Raw genomic sequence first — 22,754 nt, forward strand, 5'->3', positions numbered from 1 at the left:
TTTTCAAGGCTGGGGTGACCTAGAATCTAGGTGGGGCAGGGCTAGAGGTCAGGCTGCTGTTGGCGACGGCTTGAGGGGGCTGAGCTCTGCGGACAAGGCCTAAGTACGGGTCCCTGGGTATTGTCACCGTGTCCCAGATGCTACCCCTGCCCCCTAGATGTCTTGCCCTCCCAGCTGGACATTTTGTCTCTATCACAAGAGTACAAGGTCCTTCCTGCAGCCCTGAAAGATTGATGTGCGACATTCACCCAGAGAGGTCAAGCAACCCTCCAAGGGCCACACAGCAGGGGGGCCCTCACACACATGCCATCCACTCTGACCTTCCCCCAGCAGCATGAGCAACCTGGAGCCACCCACCAAGATGCCTGGGGCCAACACCCCCACCTGTTCAGCACAGCACACCTACAGCAACCTTGGTGAGAGCCTGGGAGGGGCCTTGGGTGGGCGGTGGGACAGGTGGCCGGTAGGGCAGCCAGAACAGGAAGGTTGGGTCTTTCATTACCATTTAAGGAATCATTTAACTCAATTATAGCAGCTTTTAAAAAATATTTATTTATTTGGTTGTGCTGGGTTGTAGTTGCGACATGCGGGAGCTAGTTCCCTGGCTAGTTCTGGGCCTCCTGCATTGGGAGCACAGAGTCTTAGCCACTGGACCACCAGGGAAGTCCCCTATAGCAGCTTTTTAACTATTTTAATAGAACTCTTTGTTTAAAAAAAAAAAAAAAAAGCTGGATCGCCAGCTTCTAAAAATGAGGAAACTGGAGCTCAGAGAGGCTCAGTCACCTGCCCAGAACCACACAGGAAAGTGGGGGCCGGATGTTTCTCTGCCTCTGACTGGTCACTCCTCTGAAGCTTTGTTTCCTTATTTGCAAATTGGAGATGGCATCCTTAACTCGTAGGGCATAAGGTAGTTGAGCGTTGGTATTTTCTTTTTTTTGGCGGTGCAGGGCGGTTTTGTGAGATCTCAGTTCCCTGACCAGGGATTGAACCCCGGCCCCAGCAGTGAAAGCGCTGAGTCCTAACCGCTGGACCACCTAGGAACTCCCTATTTTTTTCCAGTCAAAAAAAATTTTTTTTGGCTACCCCCATCCCACTTCCGTTGCATGTGGGAATCTTATTTCCCTGCTCAGGGATGGAACCAGCGCCCCCTGCAGGAGCAACACGGAGTCTTAACCACTGCACCACCAGAGAAGTCCCCATTTTTTCCATTTTAGAGATGAAGGAATTACGGCCGAAGGTAGAGTCCTGGGCACCCACTCCCCGTGTCCTCACGCCCTTCCCCCACTGCTTCGCCCCGTCCAGGTGAGGTCCGCACCCACCTGATGCCCTCCAAGGCCTGCCGCCCACGGACATCTGAGCCCCGCGCAACTGACCCGCAGCCCCTGCCCCCACCCCTGCCCAAGAAGACCCTCACCAGGACCCAATCGCTGCCCACCCACAAAGCCGCCAGCCCCAGCCTCACTCGAGCAGGGCCGCCTCGGAAGCCCCTTGTGGGGTCCCGCAGTGTGGATGAGAGCCAGGCAGGCGACGACAGGGCGGGGCCAGCCCAGCCGCCTGCAGAGCCGTCCTTCAGTTCGCTGGACACCGAACTGGGCCTCTCCCTCCACGATCTGCACCACCCGGAGGCCGTGCACGCAGCTCTAGAGGCCCGGCAGCTGGAGGGTCTCCGCTCCGTGCACGCCCGGCTGCACACCCGGCTCCTGGGGGGCCGCCCAGGCCCCTGCCGGCCAGAGCACGGCTTCCGCCTCCTGGACAGCTCGCCCTGTGTGGAGAGCGGGGACGCCCTCTACTACCGCCTGGTGCGCGTGCATGAGGAGGCGTGGCACCTGCTGGCTGCCAAGGTGAGCCCCGCCCCCGCCCCGCCCCTCGGAGGTTTCCCCAATTTCCCCTCCAAGGCATAACCTAGGGCCATTTCTTCTCGGGCCTAATTGCTTATTTTGCAACTAACACCGTCAGTCCTAGGAATCACGTTTCTAAGGTGTGGGGCCACCTACATTCGAGTCACCCGGGAGTCTTGTTAAAATCTCCCCACGCCTCTCAGGGGCTCAGGAGTCTGCTTTCTTTTTTTTTTTTTTTCCTACCACGGGACATGTGGGATCTTAGTTCCCCAACCAGGGATTGAACCCGCAACCCCTGTAGTAGAAGCTAGGAGTCTTAAACACTGGACCTCTTGGGAAGTCCCCAGGAGTCTGCCTTTGAACTCACTACCCAGTAAATTCTGACGCTAGAAACCCACTGCCAGCTGATAGATACCACTTTCCATCATCAACATCTTCAACAAAATGTACTGAGTACTCTTCCTTCATGTCCTGTGCTGTTCTAAGGAGGTTTAAACACTTTCATTCAGCTAATCCTCATGCAAGCATTACCATATTTTATTATAAGGTGCTTCTGTTTTATGCACCACCAAGAAAAAAAAAAGATTCCTGTCAAATAAATGTGACCACCAAGAGTCAGATATGTCACCATTTTGGAGGAACCTCACCCATTTGACAGATTGTGCTATTTGAACCCATTTTACAGATGGGAGTGTGGAGGGAGTAAGTTGTTGCTAGCTGTGAGTTCTTTCATTGACAGCTTGATCCTGGTTCCATCTTAGAGGCCCCTGGGGAGTTGTCGTGTTGGTTGTTTTGGGGTTTTTTTGGCCATGCCACATGGCATGGGGGATCTTAGTTCCCCAACCAGGAATTGAACCCGAACCTCCTGCACTGGAAGCTTGGAGTCCTAACCACTGGACCACCAGAGAAGTCCCAAGGGACTTTATTTTTAAAATACACACTCCCAGTGCCCTACTTCAGCACCTGTGCTTTTTAACCCCTGCCCCAAAGTGATTCAAATGTAATCTCTGGAGTTGATGTTCTCCTACTTTCTAGAAGGAGCTTTGCTGACCAGTACTGCAGCTGCTAGCCATGGGTGACTTCTGAGCACTTGAAATGGGGTTGGTCCTGACTGAGATGTGCTCTGAGTGCCAAATATACACCAGGTCTCAAAGATTTAGTATCAATAACAATTGTGTAAAAACATCTCATTAATATCTTTTTCATTGATGACCTGTTGAATGATAATATTCTGGGAATGTTGGATTAAATAAAATAGATTATTAAAGTTATTTTCAAGCTCATACAACTCCATTAAAAAAAAAAAGCTAATGAAAAATTAGGCAGAAGACCTGAAGAGACATTTTTCCAAAGAAGACATACAGACGGTCAACAAGCAAATGAAAAGATGCTCAACATCACTAATCAGAGAAATGTAAAGCAAAACCATAAGGAGGTATCACCTCACACTTGTCAGAATGACCATCATCAAAAAGACCACAGATAACAAATGTTGGCAAGGATGTGGAGAAAAGAGAATCCTGTACACTGTTGATGGGAATGGAAAATGATGTGGCCACTGTGGAAAACAGTTTAGAAGTTCCTCAGAAAACTAAAAATAGAACTGCATATAATCCACAACTCTAATCCTGAGTATATACCTAGAAAAAAACAAAAACACTCATTAGAAAATATATATGTGCCCCCAATGTTCACAGCAACATTATTTACAATAGCCAAGACATGGAAGCAACCTAAGTGTCCATCAACAGAAGATGTGGAATATATATACCATGGACTACTACTAATCTGCCATAAAAAAGAATGTAATTTTGCCATTTGAAACATAGATGAACCTGGAGGGTATTATCAGTTCAGTTCAGTTGCTCAGTTGTGTCTGACTCTTTGTGACCCCATCCATGAACTGCATCATGCCAGACTTCCCTGTTCATCACCAACTCCTGGAGCTTGCTCACACTCATGTCCACCGAGTCAGTGATGCCATCCAACCGTCTCATCCTCTGTTGTCTCCTTCTCCTCCTGCCTTTAATCTTTCCTAGCATCAGGGTCTTTTTCATTAGTCAGTTCTTCGAATCAGGTGGCCAAGGTATTGGAGCTTCAGCATCAGCATCAGTCCTTTCAGTGAATAGTCAGGACTGATTTCCTTTAGGATTGACTGGTTTGATCTCCTTGCTGTCCAAGGGACTCTCAAGAGTCTTCTCCAACACCACAGGAGGGTAGTATACTTAGTGAAATAAAAGACAAATCCTGTATGTTTTCAATTATATGTAGAATCTAAAAAATTAAACTAGTGAATATTAAAAAGAAGAGGAAGAAGAAAGTTACTTTCACCTGTTTCTTTTCACTTTTTAAAATGTGACTACTGGAAATTTTGAATTACACTGTGACCTGAGCTGTATTTCTACTGACAGCCCAGCTCCAGCACCTTTGCTGTCATCGTCCTCCTTACCAAGTGGCAAGTACAAGTGATGGACACCCTTTGGCAGGCTGGAAACTTTAACCGTTAAACACCTCCTCCCTGGTGTACTGTTAGTGTTAGTCACTCAGTCGTGTCTGACTCTGAAAACCCATGGACTGTGGCCCACCAGGCTCCTCTGTCCATGGGATTCTCCAGACAAGAATACTGGAGTGGGTAGCCATTCCATTCTGCAGGGAATCTTCCCCGACCCAGGTGTCAAACCTGGGTCTCCCACATTGCAGGCAGATTCTTTACCATCTGAGCTACCAGGGAAGACCCATAGCACCATCCTCCCAGGTGTAGTTTTCCTTAAATCATGTTGGCGAATAATATCTGAATTAACAAGAACCTTGCTTCTGGAGTAATCAGCCATAGTGGGGCGAGTTGCGGTGGGTGGGAAGGTTTCAGAACAGGTAGAGCCTCTGGGCAAGCTATGCTGGTTTTCAGGGTGGAGGGGCTCTGTGGTCAGGCTCTGAAGGCCCCCTCTGTCCCACAGGTGCCCAAGCCAGGAGCTGAGGAGACCCGCACCTGGGGCCTGGAGCTACAGGTCTCTCTGCGCCCACATTTCAACCTCCAGGGGCTGTGTGGCCTGTTGCCCGAGGGTTCACTGCCTGAGGCACCCTGGAGCGGCTGCGTGGCACTGGTGGCCGAGGTGCCAGAGCTCACTGTGGCCCAGTGGCTTGTGGAGGCAGGTGCTCGGCCTCCGGAGGAGTTCACGAAGACTGTGGCCCTGCTGCTGCTGCAGCTGAGCGCTGCCCTAGAGCGCCTGGAGGCACGGGGTGCGGCCCTGGCCGAGCTGCGGCCCGAGAACATGCTGCTGGTGGCGCCTCGGGGCTGCATGGCCACCGGGCCCCCACGCCTGCTGCTAGCAGACTTTGGACGCGTTCGCCCGCGGCCTCCCGGCACCCCCGGCATCCATGCGCGGCAGCTGGGCCGCCTGTTCCGAGAGCTGCTTGGCCCGGGAGCGCCCTTGGCCACACCTGTGGCCGCAGGCCTGGAGCGCCTGGCGGCCCAGCTGACCCGTGTGCGGCCCTCAGCGGCCCGGACACGCGGCGCGCTGCAGGCGCTGCTCTGGGGGCCCGGACCAGAGCTGCGCAGCCACGGAGCCCCACTGGGGTCCTGGCTGCAGGTGCGCCGAACCAATCTGGTCCTGCACCTGGCTGAGCGGGCCGTGGGTGGGGAGGTGCCCGGTCTGGAGGACTGGCTCTGCTGTGAATACCTGATGGAGGCCACAGCGGCCTCAGTGGAACTTGCCCTCAGTCTGCTGTGGGACTGACCCTGCCCGTGAGTGACACACCTGTTCCAGGACCCCTCCAAGTGGCAGGCCCCCCCCTCAACCTCCCAGGGCTGGAACTGGTGGCTGGTGAATCCATCATAGGGTGGATGCCCCCTTTCAGAAGGGACCAACAGACCAGCAGAGAATGCAGTTGGGAAATTAGGCCCAATCCCCCTTACTACCCCCAAGAATGCAGTTGCCCCCCCTTCCAGGGCTGGGACCTAATGGCCAGTGCTCGTAGAGGCTTTCAGAGCAGCCCATCCTGGTGTGCGATCAATGCCAGTTCATGCCTCTCCCAGTGATTGGAATTCCTCCCACCGCCTTCCAGTAGAAACCAGGTGTCCTTGTGGTACTACGGTCTGATGGTCACTGTGTCTGTGGCAATGTGGACACTCCTCCCAAAGGCCCTGGAGCCTGCCCTTGTGCTGAGGATGGTGGTGTGAACTGTCAACAGCTTGTCAAGAACTGCTGGGGGCTTCCATGGGGAGAGAGGTCCCTGGAACCTGAGACAGCCAGCCCACCCCAGCAGGGCCTGAGCTCACCTGCCCACATGCTCCCCTGGTTCCCATGCCCACCCCCCTACTCCCTCCACCCACTGTGGCCTCCTTGCTCCCCCTCTGTGACACTAAATTCTGTCCAGCCACCAAATCTTTGCACTGGCTGTTTCCACTGCCGGACTTGCTGAATCTCACCTCTTTTAAGCAAATAAAGTTGACCCTCCTGGGCGCTCTCCAGCTCCTGGCCCTGCTTCCCACCAAAGCACTTGGAACCACCTGCATTTATTCATTCATCTCTTTGTTACCTGTTCATCTCACCCATCAGGTTGAGTTCTGAGGCCCTGCCCATACTTAACACACACTGTGTGTTTAATAGCATAGAATGATAGAATAAACAAAGTTGTTTACAGACTCATCAGGGACCTGAGGGAGAGAATGAGGAGGAAGTTTCAATTTATACCTCTGCAAAGTAGATCCAGGAGCTCTGAGGGGTCTCAATGCCCTTGTCTGGGATCTCGTTATACCCCTTCACCAGCCATGGCAATGCTGGGGGTAACTTTCTAACCCCCAGGTATGACCTGGTTCCTCTCCTGCTCAGACCTCTCCCATGGCTCCCTGGTGCCTTCAAAACACAAGGGGTTTGTCTGAAGGCTCCGCATGCTGTCCGGCCCTCTCCTGCCACATCACCCCTCTATGTAGGTGCTTTCTGGCCTCCAGACCTTACCCATCATTCCTTCTGCTGATATATCTCCCCGCTATGCTCTGCTTCAGACTCCTGTACATCCTCCAGCACCCCAACCCCAAAGCCCTTTCTCTGCCTGTGCTCTGCCCACAGACTGGAGTGTGTCCAGTCCTCTCTTCAGACCTTTGAAAGCTGACTCCATCATCAACCAGGTAACCGAATACCCCACCCAACCCCCAGATATACTTGAAGCCCTCTGAACTCTTCTAAGATACCTGCTTTGCAACCTATTTGTCAATCTGCAGGGCACAACCCCAGATGCAGCCAGCAGGTGGCGCTGCAGGGCTGCTGTCTTCGGCCTTCAGCCACCCACTTACCTCCACCCTTCCCTGGTGGCTCAGATGGTAAAGAATCTGCCCGCGATGTGGGAGACCTCGGTTCAACCCCTAGGTAGGGAAGACCCCTTGGAGAAGGGCATGGCAACCCACTCCAGTATTCTTGCCTGGAGAATCCCTATGGACAGAGGAGTCTAGAAGAGGGTCTCCCATGGGGTCACACAGTTGTACCCCATGACAGCTGGGCAACTAAGCACAGCACCCCCACCCACTGCGGGGTCTTTGCCTTCTGACTTCCTCAGACCCCACCTCTGCTCTGGCCAGAAGGCCCACCAGCAGAGCTCCCTCCTCAGCAAGACACCATGAGGGCTGAGGATACCCACAGCCAAACACCCACCCCTTCCTTCCCCTTCCCCCCTGGGAAAGCCCCACTCAGGCCCTGCCCTGCTCCACTTCTGAAGGCCCAGTAAACAGCTTCAGCCTGGAACCAGGCCACTCCAGCCTGCCTCAGTCACCCCAGGGAAGGGCTCTGGGGAAAGGGGAGTGGCAGGCAGGGTGGGGCGGGCTACCACCTGCCCAGGGGTGGCAGGAAGATGAGGTATGGAGGTACCCAGCTGGAGCTCTGGGTTGAGCTGGCTGTGGCCAGAGTGACACCAGGCCCTTACTTGGCTCAAGACTCTTGCTTGTGCACCTCCCTCAGGCCCTGGCAAGCCCAAGGCCCCTATTCCCTTGGCCTCAGAGCCCATCAACACCATCGAGCCAACACAGGTCTTAAGAGGGATAATCACTTTTATTTGGATTTCTGAGAGCAATAGAATGGTAGATTAATACCTATCTTTCCAAGTTAAGAGAACTAAGACTGTTCCAAAAAGACTTTCAAATAAGAAACTCCTCAAAGTACAAGGATAATCTGAATCATCTTAAACCAGCAATAAAAAAGTAAAATATAAACTTTTATTTAGAATTAAAGCAAATACTTCAGTATCACAAACACAATTATTAAACTTCAAGAAATACACGGCTAATTTGGAGTGAGCGTTTATTTGCACAATTACAACATGCGGACAAACCAGCAGGTGAGCAGGCTGACGCTGGTCAGCGCAGTTGATCACACCACCCGCACCAGGCACGGCGCAAAGCACACACGCAAGGGACTGCAATTGAGGCCCCTGAGTGGCCCCAGGGTCGTCACACTACTCCTCCTCACCCGAGGACTCTCTCTCAAACGTGTAGGCCATGAAGCAAGCGTCGGGTCTCTTGGGGACAAGGGGATGCCCCGGTCTCACAATCTCAAAGCCCAAAAAGCTGAAGGTACGGAGCAAGGCGGCTGCAGAAGACACACAGAAGAGATACAATTAAGTCAGAACTCCTGTCCACACTCAGGGCCCAGGGTCTGGAGACCAAGGCCCGAGTCCTGGACTCCATGGGCTCCACCCTCCTTGCCTGGCCTCCCCGCTCCTCTCACCCCTGGAGAATCTGAGGAAGGCAGTCAACCTACCTCGATCATCGCGGTTCTTGTGGAAGCAAATGAAGACGTGGTCAACATGGAGCTGCTCTTCAGCAAACTCAAGAAGAACTGCGAAGCTGAAGTTCCAGCATCAGGAGCTGCCTGCCCACACCCCTACCGGGGCCCCAGCCTGATTCTTCCACATCTGTCTGAACACCAATCTCTCCCAGGTCTAATCCAGGGTCACCTCCAGCACTGCTGACACTGGAGCCAGATCACTCAAGGGGACATTCCTAGACGCCGTGGGGTGGCCCTGGCCCCATCTACCTGAGGCCAGCAGTAACACCCCCTCCCCTCACCCCTTGGGTGCTAACTGCTGGTCCACTGGTTCCCAGAACATGAACCACCCGTCCGTCCCCTGGCTCAGGCCTCCCTCCTCCTCGCACACAGGCCGGCCCTCACCTGTCTTTGCTCCCCTCGGGCAGAGCGCCGCCCGGGATCTCGACGTAGAGGCAGCTGTTGCTCAGCACCGCTCTCCAGTTAATATGTTTGGCCTCTGTGAGCCTGGACTGGACATTAAAAATCCTCGTCTTGTTATTAGACGTTAGTTCCTCTGTTACATTCAGCCGATTATCCTGCAGGGGAAAAAATTCACATTCAACCATAACACCAACCTTCACAGGTTGGGGATCTTTCCCTTGGCTACCCTGACAACCCAGAAAAGCACCAAAATGACCTTTCACACACCCCCACCACCCAGTGCTGATGTTGGCTATGGAGGCCTCTGAGCAGCAGCAGCTCTGCCCAAGACCACAGAGAGCCCCAGGCTAAGGTGCTATCAGGAGCTGCCTGGGCAGTGGCTCGCACCTTTGTTCCTTCTATCTTGAGCTCAGAGCACTGGGTAAAACCAGGAAGAGAGCTCCCAGCACATGACAAGTGCACAAATGATTGCCGTCTGCTGAGAGGCAGGCGCTCTGGGTCTGACCACATTCCCCCCAGCTCAGGTCCCCAGGAGTCCAGAGGGAGGAGCATACTTACAGAGTAAAATAAATTAGCTGAAAGATTGTGATCCCTCTGACTATTCCCTCGCCCACCTGGGATCTTCAGGGGTGGGTGAGGGACATCAGGAGCACCACCGAGGCCCTGGACCCAGGTTACTACAGCAGTTGATGGAGACCCTGGAACTGGAGGAGACAGCAGGTGAGCAGCACTGGAAGGAGACCCCGCGGCCTTTGCCAACAGGGCCTGGGGTCCCAATACGGCCAAACTGAAGGTCAAGGCCTTCCAGAGCCCAAGTCCACCAGGGACCTTGCCTCCCTTTTCCAAGGGCGATGTTCACACTGAGCGCAAAAATCAACATCCGACGGCGGGGCAGCTAAACAATCACAGAAACAAGTGGCCACTCAAACCAGACGCCTCAGGTGATACGCTGCTTAAAGACCCACCTGTTCCCGGGGTCGGGGGCGCTTTTGCCCTTTAACCATCTGACGACTGGCACGAAGTGCCGCCCCACCCAATCCTGCGTCAAGTTCTACTTCCCATTTCTAAGCCCAGCGCTCCAGCTTCCCCTTTCCCCCTGTGCGGTCTGTAGCCGACCTGAAGCTCCAGCAAGCTTTTCTTAGGGATCTGACCTGTCCGTCCGCAGAAGCTGTCCCTGCGGCGGTCCCTTCACTTGCCTGGAGACGTGGAGCCCGATCAGTGCCCCCGCCGGTGCTGCGAGGCCCGGCCCGCGGAGACGCCCTCCCGCGCGCTCCCCGCGGCCTCCGGTTGCGTCATCTCGGCAAAGGGCCCTCGGCCCCGGGGGAGATTTTCACAATCGCGCAGCCGGCAATGCCAGCAGCCATTTGCTGAGCAGCGTAAACAAGCCCCAAAGTCGCCTCCATTTTCCTCGGCTCCCATCCGGGGTCCCCTTCATCAAAGAGCTCGCGCTCCACGCCGAGCGCGGCCCCCCTGGACCCCCGTCCCTAGCCACGACCACTCCTGGCACAGCAGTCCTCCGGGGGAAGGGCAATCCGGCATTCACCCTGATAAGGGCCCCGGGCGCCGTCTACGTGGCGCTGTCCGACTCCGCGCGTCCTCGGGGCTATAAAGAGATTGCCAGGGCGGCCGCCGTCCCGTGGGAAAGGCTACTCCGCTGGGCTTGTCCGCCCGCAAACTCCACATTCCCCGGATCCGTGGGCCTGACCTCGCCCCTCAAGCCTAGCCGCCCCGCAAACCCGACCCTCGCGCCTCTAAAAAGGGCCGTGAACTCTGGTGTCCCCCAAACCCAACCAGGGACCCTGGAAGCTTCCCCCAATCCAAACAGAAACCGCCGTGTTTCCCCCCGCCCCACACCTCAATTCGACCAGGTACCCTGGAAGCCCCTCAATCCAATCAGAGGCCCCTCCGCCCGCTTCTGGCCCGCCCCGCCCCCACCCCGCCCCCGGTACGACTGTGGCCTCGACAAAGGGGCGGACCTCGCGCTCCCCGGACTTCCGCGGCGCCCCGAGGCCTGCCCCCTGCGGGCCTGCGCGGCGCCGCTTCTGGAAGCTTCGGGCGGGGGCGGGGCGCTTACCTCTCGCTGCTGCGGCCTCCGCGGCTGTGCAGGCTAAGGAGCGGCATGGTGCAGGTGGCGTGGACGGTGGCGCTGGGTTTATCCCCTTCCTTCTCTCTGGCGAAGCAGTGGCTGTTGAGGATCCGCTGCAGGGAGGATTTCACCATCCGGCCGCTGGGGTCCGAAACCAGCAAAACCTCCGCTGCGCTTCTCCGCGCCGCCGCCGCTGCTCGCCGTTCGCAAAATGGCGCCGCCGTCGCCGCCCACCTTTATAGACAACGCGCTCAGGCCACGCCCCCACGCCGCGGGAACGCGGCCGCACGAGGGTGCGGAGCCACCGGGAAACCCAGGCGTGCCCGCCCCTCTCGGCGTCTGATTGGCAAGCGGCGAGGTACACGCGTTGGAGCGGCGCCTTGGATTGGAAGAATGCTTCGGGTCCCGCCCCGTTCCGTTGCCAAGCTCTGCGGACGCGCGGAGGGGGCGGGGCCGCCGTGGCGTCGGGAACGCGCGGCGCGCGCACTTCGCCCCGCCCCCACCACAGCCGGGCCTATCGACCACGGCACACCTCTGCGCTGGCTTTTGGGGTGGAGGTGGGGGTGGGGTCGGAATCTTACGGGGGCCACATCTCCACCGTGGTTCACGTCGCCCTAGTCAGGGTCCCTTCTCCTGGAGCCGGCTCTGGGCGACAAAGGCCACGGATATTTGGAGGAGGCGTCCTAGCGCCCCGTCCCCTTACAGGAAAGAATAATTTTTGGTAACCTGATATTTATCGATCTTAATAATGATTTTCTGGATCCGATCTGTCACATGGTGAAACAATTTACAGTTAAAAAAGAACTTTAAATGGTAAAGATAATATTCAAATTTAGTAAAATATTTCATATACCATCTGGGCTTCAGCAAAAATGCTTTTCCTTGAGGATAAAATCACAGAGATATTTCATGTATGATTTAAATTTTGCCCCAAGCAAAAATATTCTTCTTTCAGGCCCCACTTTGTTTCATGTTTTTATGTTTTAAGCACAAATAAAGTCTCCCAAGAGTTACACGGAATGAAGTAGCTACTTTCTTCTTTGTCTTTACAATCCCTGCCTCTCAGTTTTATCTCATTTTTACTTCCAATCTACAGTACTGTGTCCATTGGGGTTACAGACACAAACTTTCCACAAAGGGACCTTGAAATATTACAAAACTGATAGAAATTTACTCTCCAAAGCATGTGGCTGAGTCCCTATGTGTTTTCAAATTCCCTTTTCTGTTGAATGAAGAATTTATTATTTACTTACACAGCATTTGTAATACAAACATCTAATTTTCAGCATCGCTATGTACAATTATTAAGACTCAACAGAGGAGTTGCCCTGGCAGTTCAGTGCTTGAGGCTTCACCTTCCAATGCACAGGGTACAGGTTCCATTCCCCGGTCTTGTAGCTAAGAGCCCACGTGCCTCAAGGCCAAAAAACCAACACAAAGAACAGAAGCAATGTTAAGATAAACTCAATAAAGACTTTAAAAAGTGGTCCACATCAAAAATTACTTAGGACTTCCCTGGTGGTCCAGTGGTTAAGAATTCACCTGCCAACGCAGAGGACATGGGTTTGACCCCTGGTCAGGAAAGATTCCACATGCCACAGGGCAACTAAGCCCATGTGTTACAACTACTGAGCCCACACTCCAAAACTACTGAAGCCTGTGCACCCTAGAGCCTGTGCTCCGAAACAAAAGAAGCCACCACAATGAGAAGTCTGTGCACCTCAACTAGAGAGTAGTCTCTGGCTTGCCTAATCTTTTAAAAGCCTGCTTGCAGCAATGAAGACCTAGTGCAGCCAAAAATAAATAAATAAATTCTTTTAAAATCTTTTTTTTTAAAAAAAAAGAAAAACTCAACAAAGACTGTAATAATAACAAGTGTTAGGTCAACTGAAGAAATTTCTCAGGGGAAGAATATTTAATCGATGATATTGTTTAGAATTGTCGCATGGTGCAGACAAAAAGCAGATGAATTTGTACTTAACTTTCTAATTGCTTTCAATGTTTCTTTTATTTCCAGGGTTTGCTCTCATCTATCTTAGTTCAGTTCAGTCACTCAGTCATGCCCTACTCTTTGCAACCCCACGGACTGCAGCACACCAGACTTCCCTGTCCATAACCAACTCCTGGAGCTTGCTCAAACTCATGTCCATCGAGTCAGTGATTGAGTCATCGATGTAACTATCTCCCTGTCTGTTGTGTAACTATCTCCCTGTCTGTTGTTGTCTTCTCCTTCTGCCTTCAATCTTTCCCAGCATCAGGGTCTTTTCCGGTGAGTCAGTTCTTAGTATCAGGTGGCCAAAATATTGGAGCTTCAGCTTCAGCATCAGTCCTTCCAATGAATATTCAAGGTTGATTTCCTTTAGGATTGATTAGTTTGATCTCCGTGCAGTCCACTTCAGTTCAGTCGCTCAGTTGTGTCCGACTCTTTGCAACTCCATGAATTGCAGCAGGAGAAGGAAATGGCAACCCACTCCAGTGTTCTTGCCTGGAGAATCCCAGGGATGGCAGAGCCTGGTGGGTTGCCGTCTATGGGGTCGCACAGAGTCAGACACGACTGAAGCGATTTAGCAGCAGCAGTAGCAGCAGCTGCAGGCCTCCCTGTCCATCACCAACTCCCTGAGTTCACTCACACTCACGTCCATCTAGTCAGTGATGCCATCCAGCCATCTCATCCTCTGTCATCCCCTTCTCCTCCTACCCCCAATCCCTCCCAGCATCACAGTCTTTTCCAATGAGTCAACTCTTCGCTTGAGGTGGCCAAAGTACTGGAGTTTCAACTTTAGCATCATTCCTTCCAAAGAACACCCAGGACTGATCTTCTTCAGAATGGACTGGTTGGATCTCCTTGCAGTCCAAGGGACTCTCAAGAGTCTTCTCCAACACCACAGTTCAAAAGCATCAATTCTTTGGCACTCAGCCTTCTTCACAGTCCAACTCTCACATCCATCCATACTACTGGAAAAGCCATAGCCTTGACTAGATGGACCTTTGTTGGCAAAGTAATGTCTCTTCTTTTTAATATGCTATCTAGGTTGGTCATAGCTTTTCTTCCAAGGATCAAGCATCTTTTGATTTCATGGCTATAGTCACCATCTGCAGTGATTTGGGAGCCCCCCAAAAATAAAGTCTCTCACTTTTCCATTGTTTCCCCATCTATATGCCATGAAGTGATGGGACCGGATGTCATGATCTTTATTTCTTGAATGTTGAGTTTTAAGCCAACATCGAAAAAGCAAGAGAGTTCCAGAAAAACGCTTAAGGGTCCTCACTATTTGTGGGGCCAGTATGTCATTATTTAAACTGTTTTCTTTAAAAAAAAAATGTTATTTATTTATGGCTGCACTGGGTCTTCATTGCTACCAAGGGCTTTCTCTAGTTGCCATGCTCAGGCTTCTCATTTATGGTGGCTTCTCTTGTTGCCAAGACAAGCTCTAGGGTATGCAGGTTCAGTTGTTGCAGCTCATGGGCTTAGTTGCCCTGCACCATGTGGGATCTTCCCAGACCAGGGATTGAACTGGTGTCCCCTGCATTGGCAGGCAGATTCTTAACCACTAGACCACCAGGGAAGCCCTAGGCTCTGATTTCTTGAGGCTAGAAGAGCCTCTGGGTTTCCAAATCTGGCTCTTTGCCACATGGCAACTCTCTCGTGTGTTACACAAATGAGCGATTCTGGGCTGAGAATGCCAGGATCCAGAACTGCCCATGGCCAGCTGCTGGTCAGTGGGTTGAGCTGTGTTTACCCCCCATGACTGAGGGCAGACAGCGACCAGGCTCCGAGCTGAGCCCCCAGCATACAGAACCTGGTCAGGGAGGTGTCTCCAAGAAGTTCTCACCTGCCGGGCCAGGGTCTAGGGGGTGTCATCCAGGTCTCTGCAGTCCACAAGGAGCCAGCAGGAGCCTCTGGACTCAAAACTTGGGGCAGGAGGTTCCTTCCTCAGTGGCTGGCCCCAAGCCCTTGCAGGCCAAAGCACGCTTTAATTTGGAATCACTGTGGATGGAAAGGGGCAAAAATACAGCCTGTTTGGGTTTCCCAGGTGGTGCTAGTGGTAAAAGAATCCGCCTGCAATGCAGGTGATTCGAGATGAAGTTTCGATCCCTGGGTCAGGAAGATTCCCTGGAGGAGAAAATGGCAGCCCACTCTAGTATTCTGGCCTGGAGAATCCCATAGATAGAGGAACCTCATGAACTACAGTCCATGGAGTCACAGAGTCAGACATGACAGAGCGACTGAACACACGCTGGTAAAAAACAAGCGAAAAACTGTAGCAGCTTGGAGAAAAGCAGGGGTGGAGGAAAACACGGGTGCTTCTAGGGTTAGGGTGGGATGTGTCTGGGAAAGTGGCCGTGGGGGATCCGGCTGTCAGAGAGCCCCCAACTCCGGGCAGAGATGTGAGCAGTGTCCTGTCATCCTGGTGGGGAGAGCGTACCCCGGTTCTGGAGGCAGCTCCCTCAGCCTGCTGTGGGGGAGGTGGCAGTGATGTACAAGATGAGACCTCTGTTCTATCACCGTGGGTGCCCGTCAGGGGCACCAAGGCACCTGCCACTAAGATGGTAAACACGGAACAGGACCAAACTCTCCTCCAGAGTCTTCCAGCACCAGAAACTTTGCTTGCTGTCACATCTCCCTCGTGAAACTCAGTTAGGGTTGGGTTTTCTATGATTATTATCACTTTAGTTTTGTCTGAGCTGGGTCTTTCTTGCTGCATGCAGGCTTTTCTTTAGTTGCAGCAAGCGGGGGCTACTCCCTAGTTGTGGTGCTCAGGCTTCTCACTGTGGTGAGTTCTCTTGTTGCAGAGCACGGGTCCTAGAGCACAGGCTTTAGGAGTTGTGATACATGGCTTTAGTTGCTCCTCAGCATGTGGAAACTTCCTGGACCAGGGACCGAATCTGTGTCCCCTGCATCAGTAGGCGGATTCTTAGGCACTGCACCACCAAGGAAGTCCCAGGGTGGAGTTCTTGAGGGAGAAATGAATTACCACTCTCCACTTTCGGGGCATCCTGGGGGCTGGGGGCCGTGGAGCAGCCTCCCAGGCCCCACCCACTGGATGCCAGGAGTGACAGTCACCAGCATGACAATCACAGGAGTCCCCCGACTCATCCAGTCTTCCCCCACTGCCACTTTCTCCTTTCTTCATGTAATCTGGGGACACCCAGAAGGGGAAGGGAAGGAGTGACAATGTAGGTTTAGCAGACGCAAGCTACATATTAGCTTAATGTATTATTTATTTATTTATTTGGCTTTATCCGGTCTTAGTTGTGGCATGCAAGATCTTTCTTCAAGGCTCACAGACTCTCTGCTTGTGGTGAGCAGGCTTAGTTGCCCCAAGGCATGTGGGATTTTAGTTCCCTGAGCAGCAATCAAACCCACATCTCCTATGTTGCCAAGTGAATTCTTAACCACTGAACTACCAGGGAAGTCCCTATATATTATACATAGATTGGATATAAACAACAGGGTCCTACTATATAGCACAGGAAACTATATTCAATGTCCTATGATAAGCCATAATGGAAAAGAATATGAAAAAAGAGGGCTTCCCTGGTGGCTCAGTGGTAAAGAATCCGCCTTCCAATGCAGGGGACATGGGTTTGATCCCTGGTCCAGGAAGATCCCACATGTGGAGGAAAGCTAAGCCCGGGCACCACAACTACTGAGCCTGTGCTCTAGAGCCCGTGCTCAGCAACAAGAGAAGCCACCATAATGAGAAGGTCACGCACCGAGTAACTAGAGAGTAGCCTCCGCTCACCACAACTAGAGAAAGGCCCTGCACAGCAACAAAGACCCAGCACAACCAAAAATAAATACATATATACAGTGGGAAAAGAAGAATATGAAAAAGAATGTACATATAAGTATAACTGAGTCAATTTGCTGTAGAGAGGAAATTAACACAACATTGTAAATCAACTATGTGTGTGTGCCTGCTAAGTCGCTTCAGTCATGTCTGACTTTGCGATGCTATGGACTGTAGACCTCTGGGGTCCTCTAATTCAACAAAATAAAATTAAAACAATTTTTAAAAAGGATAAAAAAAGAAAAAGCAAGAAATCAGAGGGGTGGTGCCTCACTGGGGGTAGGGAGTCTGTGAGAGGTGAAGGCCCTTGGACTGCAGGGAGGAAAAGAGGGGCATCAGTGAGGGCTTCCTGAAGGTGGTGAGAGCAGAGCTGCTAGGAACAGAAAGGAGAAGACATGGATGACGGAGGGCCCATGCCCAGGGTCCCACTAGAATCAGTATGGTGAGTCCAGTGGTTAGGATTCCACACTCACTAGCACCGGTCAACCACCACTTGGGGAACTAAGATCCCAAAAGCTGCATGGTGTGGCCAAAAAATTTAAAAAGTAAAATGGGTAAGGGGCTTCCCTGGTGGCTCTATGGTAAAGAATCCGCCTGCAATGCAGGAGACCGGCATTGGATCCCTGGGTCAGGAAGATCGCCTCTCCCCCACCCCCCCACCCCCAACCCCAGAGAAGGAAAAGGCAGCCCACTCCGGTATTCTTGTCTGGGAAATCCCATAGATTGAGGAACCTGGCAGGCCCCAGACTATACGATCGAAGAGAGTCAGACACGACCGAGCAACTAAACAACAAGATGGGTAAATGGACAAAGCAAACACAGCAAATACGACTTGTATAGATAGCCTCTGGACAGTGGCAGTAAGGGCCTTCCCTCTAAAGTTCCCTCCGTTTGAAAACTTTCTTCATCACGTGCTGAAAAGTCAACAGAAAGGAAGCTAAACTCTTTTCTCCTCGTTCAGTGGCCTTTTCAAGCCCCGCCCTCTCTCCTGAGCTTACGCTCCACACAGAACCATTCAGAGTCCTCTGGACTCTTGAACAAACAGCCAAAAAAGGGAAGTAAACAAAAAACAACCACTTTTCCCTACACCTCGCACAGGCCTGGGCAAGAACTAGGCCTTGGCCTGAAGAGGCCGGATTTGGCCACAAATCCGCACACACGCATGTCTGTCACTGGTGATAAAACACAACGCACCCTGACATGCCCCTGGCATTATGCCAGCTCCATAAAAACACCCTCACCAGGGACTGGAGGGCGATGGCAGAGATGAGCAGGCTTATCTGAGACTCTGGGCTACTCTTTATCTCATTTATATAATATAATTACATATAGTTGAAGTATAGTTAATTTACCATGTTGTGTTAATTTCAAGTGTATAGCAAAGTGAATCAGTTTTACACACACACAGGCACATACTTATATATATTCTTTTTCAGATTATTTTCCCATACAGGTTATTACAGGATATTGAATATAGCTCCCTATGCTATACAGTGAAGGGTGAAGTAGAAGTCACTCAGTCATGACTGACTCTTTGTGACTCCATGCACTATAGCCCGCTAGGCTCCTCTGTCCATGGGATTCTCCAGGCAAGAATACTGAAGTGGGTAGCCATACCCTTCTCCAGGGGATCTTCTGGACCCAGGGATTGAACCTGGGTCTCCTATATTGCAGGCAGATTCTTTACCATGTGAGCCATCAGAGAAGTCCTGTGCTATACAATAGTTCCCTGTTATTTATCTGTCTTGGGATTTCCAGTTATTTATTTATTTACTTTTGGCTGCACTGAGTCTTTGTTGCTGTGTTGGGCTTCCTCTGGTTGTGGTGAGCAGGGGCTACGGTGCTCAGTCTTCTCATTTCAACGCTTCTCATGCTGCAGAGTATGGGCTCTAGAGCACACGGGTTTCAGTAGTTGTGGCTCCCAGGCTCTGGAGGGCAGGCTCAGTGGTTGTGGCACAGGGGCTTAGTTGCTCTAAGGCATATGGAATCGTCTCGGACCAGGATCGAGCCCATGCTCCCTGCATTGTCAGGCAGATTCCTGTCCCCTGTACCACCAGGGAAGCTCGGAGTTTCCAGTTTTGTGGTGATTACACAAAGGATGTCTTGGTCCTCAGTGTATACATATTTGTGGCATTCTAGATAATTTTCTTAGGATCATTTCCTAGAAGTGGCATTTCTAGGGCAACAAACAGCTATTACCTAAGACCTTCTAGAAATGCTGTAAGAATTTATTCTCCCACTAACAGCAGAGGCCAAGGCCTGCTTTGCCACAGCCTCACTGATAGGAAGTATTATCATAAAAAAAGGTCTTGCAACACTTGTTGCCTTGATCTGCATGCGAATGCTGGCATGTGGGATTGGAAAGTCTCCTCCTGGGGGAGATTTTCTTTCTGCTGTTTATGTTAGTCAGGAAGACTGGGGTCTGGTGCAGAAACAAAATGGCGTAAGGCAGGAGGGGCTCAGGACTTCCTGGTGGTCCAGCAGTTAAGACTGTTGGCTTCCATTGTAGGTGGCATGGGTTCCATCCCTAGCCTGGGGAGCTAAGATCCCTCATGCTGAGAGGTGCAGCCAAGAAAAACAAAAAAAATCAATATAAATAAGTAAATAATTTAAAAACTTTTTTTCTTTAAAAAAGCAGGAAGGGCTCACCACAGCAAGACGCCATGTCACACCCACTAAGCTGACTGTTATCAAAAAGATGGAAAATGGCAAGTGGCAGCGAGGATGCAGAGAAACTGGAACCTTGCGCATGGCTGCTGCGAAGGACGTAAAATGGTGTAAAATGGTGTGGTTGCTGTGGTAAAGTCTGGATGGCTGAACACAGAATCACCATATGACCTGGGTGCATCTGGAAAAGAGCTGAGCACGGGGACTGGAAGAGATGTTTGCACCCCTGTGTTCACAGCAGCTTGATGCATGCCAACCAAAAGATGGAGACACCCCAAGTGTCCATGGATGGATGATGGATGAACACAATGAGGTCCATCCACTCAGTGGAATATTACTCAGCCTTAAAAAGGAAGGAGATTCTGACTACATGGATGAACTTTGAGGACATGATGCTCAGTATTGCTGTGAAAAGAAGAGAAGCAAAAAGCAAAGGAGAAAAGGAAAGATACAAGCATCTGAATGCAGAGTTCCAAAGAATAGCAAGAAGAGATAAGAAAGCCTTCCTCAGCGATCAATGCAAAGAAATAAAGGAAAACAACAGAACGGGAAAGACTAGAGATCTCTTCAAGAAAATGAGAGATACCAATGGGACACATTTCATTCAAAGATCAGCTCAATAAAGGACAGAAATAGTATGGACCTAACAGAAGCAGAAGATATTAAGAGGTGGCAAGAATACACAGAAGAACTGTACAAAAAAGATCTTCACGACCCAGATAATCATGATGGTGTGATCACTGACCTAGAGCCAGACATCCTGGAATGTGAAGTCAAGTGGGCCTTAGAAAGCATCACTACGAACAAAGCTAGTGGAGGTGATGGAATTCCAGTTGAGCTATATCAAACCCTGAAAGATGATGCTGTGAAAGTGCTGCACTCAATATGCCAGCAAATTTGGAAGACTCAGCAATGGCCACAGGACTGGAAAAGGTCAGTTTTCATTCCAATCCCAAAGAAAGGCAATGCCAAAAAATGCTCAAACTACCACACAATTGCACTCATCTCACATGCTAGTAAAGTAATGCTCAAAATTCTCCAAGCCAGGCTTCAGCAATACGTGAACCGTGAACTTCCTGATGTTCAAGCTGGTTTTAGAAAAGGCAGAGAAACCAGAGATTAAATTGCTAACATCCACTGGATCATGGAAAAAGCAAGAGAGTTCCAGAAAAACATTTATTTCTGCTTTATTGACTATGCCAAAGCCTTTGACTGTGTGGATCACAATAAACTGTGGAAAATTCTCCAAGAGATGGGAATACCAGACCACCTGACCTGCCTCTTGAGAAATCTGTATGCAGGTCAGGAAGCAACAGTTAGAACTGGACATGGAACAACAGACTGGTTCCAAGTAGGAAAAGGAGTACGTCAAGGCTGTATATTGTCGCCCTGCTTATTTAACTTATATGCAGAGTACATCATGAGAAATACTGGGCTGGAAGAAGCACAAGCTGGAATCAAGATTGCCAGGGGAAATCTCAATAACCTCAGATATGCAGATGACACCACCCTTATGGCAGAAAGTGAAGAGGAACTCAAAAGCCTCTTGATGAAAGTGAAAGTGGAGAGTGAAAAAGTTGGCTTAAAGCTCAACATTCAGAAAACGAAGATCATGGCATCCGGTCCCATCACTTCATGGGAAATAGATGGGGAAACAGTGGAAACAGTGTCAGACTTTATTTTTTTGGGCTCCAAAATCACTGCAGATGGTGACTGCAGCCATGAAATTAAAAGACGCTTACTCCTTGGAAGGAAAGTTATGACCAATCTAGATAGCATATTCAAAAGCAGAGACATTACTTTGCCAACAAAGGTCCGTCTAGTCAAGGCTATGGTTTTTACTGTGGTCATGTATGGATGTGAGAGTTGGACTGTGAAGAAGGCTGAGTGCCGAAGAATTGATGCTTTTGAACTGTGGTGTTGGAGAAGACTCTTTCGAGTCCCTTGGACTGCAAGGAGATCCAACCAGTCCATTCTGAAGGAGATCAGCCTTGGGATTTCTTTGGAAGGGATGATGCTGAAGCTGAAACTCCAGTACTTTGGCCACCTGATGCGAAGAGTTGACTCATTGGAAAAGACTGTGATGCTGGGAGGGATTGGGGGCAGGAGGAGAAGGGGACGACAGAGGATGAGATGGCTGGATGGCATCACTGACTCGATGGACGTGAGTGTGAGTGAACTCCAGGAGTTGGTAATGGACAGGGAGGCCTGGCGTGCTGTGAGTCATGGGGTTGTGAAGAGTCGGACACGACTGAGCGACTGAACTGAACTGAAGAGAAGCCAGATACAGAAGAACACACACTGTCTGATCCCACTCACGAGAGGTCCTAGAGGAGTCAGATCCACAGAGACAGGAAGTATATGGTGGGGCCAGGGGCTGGGGGGAGGAGATGGGGAAAGTAGTAGTAGTGAAAGTCTTAATTGCTCAGTTGTGTCCGACTCTTTGCAACCCTATGGACTGTAGCCTGCCAGGTTCCTCTGTCCATGGGATTTTCCAGGCAAGGATACTAGAGTGGGTAGCCATTCCCTTCTCCAGGGGATCTTCTTGACCTAGGGATTGAACCCAGGTATCCTGCATTGAAGGCGGATTCTTTCCCTGTCTGAGCCATCAGAGAAGCCCCAGGGATGAGGAGTCAGAGTTTCATGGGGACCGAGTTTCAGTTTGGGAAGGTGAGAAAGTTCTGGAGATGATGGTGGGGATGGTTGCAGGACAATGTGAATGTACTTAATGCCACTGAGCTGTGGACTTAGAAATGGTCAAGACAGCAGATTTATTGTATGCGTATTTTACAATAGAAATATTTAATGACATCCCACACCCACAATCCAGGTGTATTTCTTCCTCTGGCCTGATGGCCTTCTGGGCCCCACACGGGGTGCTGCTCCCTGGAGTGATCCAAGCACCCCACCCTCTTGGATTTCACTGTGACCCTGGAAGAAATCAGGCAGCAGCTTATGGCCCCAGCCTGGACATGATCCCAGAATGGACAGGATGGTAAATTTCACAGGATATGTATTTTCCCACAATGAAAAGTTTCAAAGGAATATTTAGGAACTGGTGGTGAAAGGTGCACAGCCACTCTGGGGACTGTCTTTGCGTCCTTCTACAAGCCTAAAATTATTTCAAAGTAAGATGTTAAAAATGAACCCACTCTGTGTCTGTGGATCAGCCTGTTCTGCACATTTCCCATGG

The 22,754-nt window shown here is 51.1% G+C and overlaps 2 protein-coding genes across 2 annotated transcripts; one reads left to right on the forward strand and one right to left on the reverse strand.

Moving 5' to 3' along the window:
• The first annotated feature begins 334 nt into the window (after nucleotides 1–334).
• On the forward strand, nucleotides 335–5,572 carry PEAK3 (PEAK family member 3). Its single transcript, XM_055566667.1, has 3 exons — nucleotides 335–416; nucleotides 1,303–1,841; nucleotides 4,793–5,572. Exons 1-3 carry the CDS (start codon nucleotides 335–337, stop codon nucleotides 5,570–5,572), a joined length of 1,401 nt encoding a protein of 466 aa, XP_055422642.1.
• A 2,285-nt stretch (nucleotides 5,573–7,857) lies between these two features.
• On the reverse strand, nucleotides 7,858–11,312 carry OAZ1 (ornithine decarboxylase antizyme 1). Its single transcript, XM_055547636.1, is given in 6 exon segments — nucleotides 7,858–8,413; nucleotides 8,585–8,670; nucleotides 8,996–9,168; nucleotides 9,572–9,658; nucleotides 9,660–9,717; nucleotides 11,088–11,312. Coding segments are annotated over 6 exon segments (684 nt in total). The 5' UTR covers nucleotides 11,234–11,312; the 3' UTR covers nucleotides 7,858–8,279.
• Between the last annotated feature and the right edge of the window lie 11,442 nt (nucleotides 11,313–22,754).

Source organism: Bubalus kerabau, chromosome 1 (assembly GCF_029407905.1).
Source record: "Bubalus kerabau isolate K-KA32 ecotype Philippines breed swamp buffalo chromosome 1, PCC_UOA_SB_1v2, whole genome shotgun sequence".
Classification (NCBI taxonomy): Eukaryota; Metazoa; Chordata; class Mammalia; order Artiodactyla; family Bovidae; genus Bubalus; species Bubalus kerabau.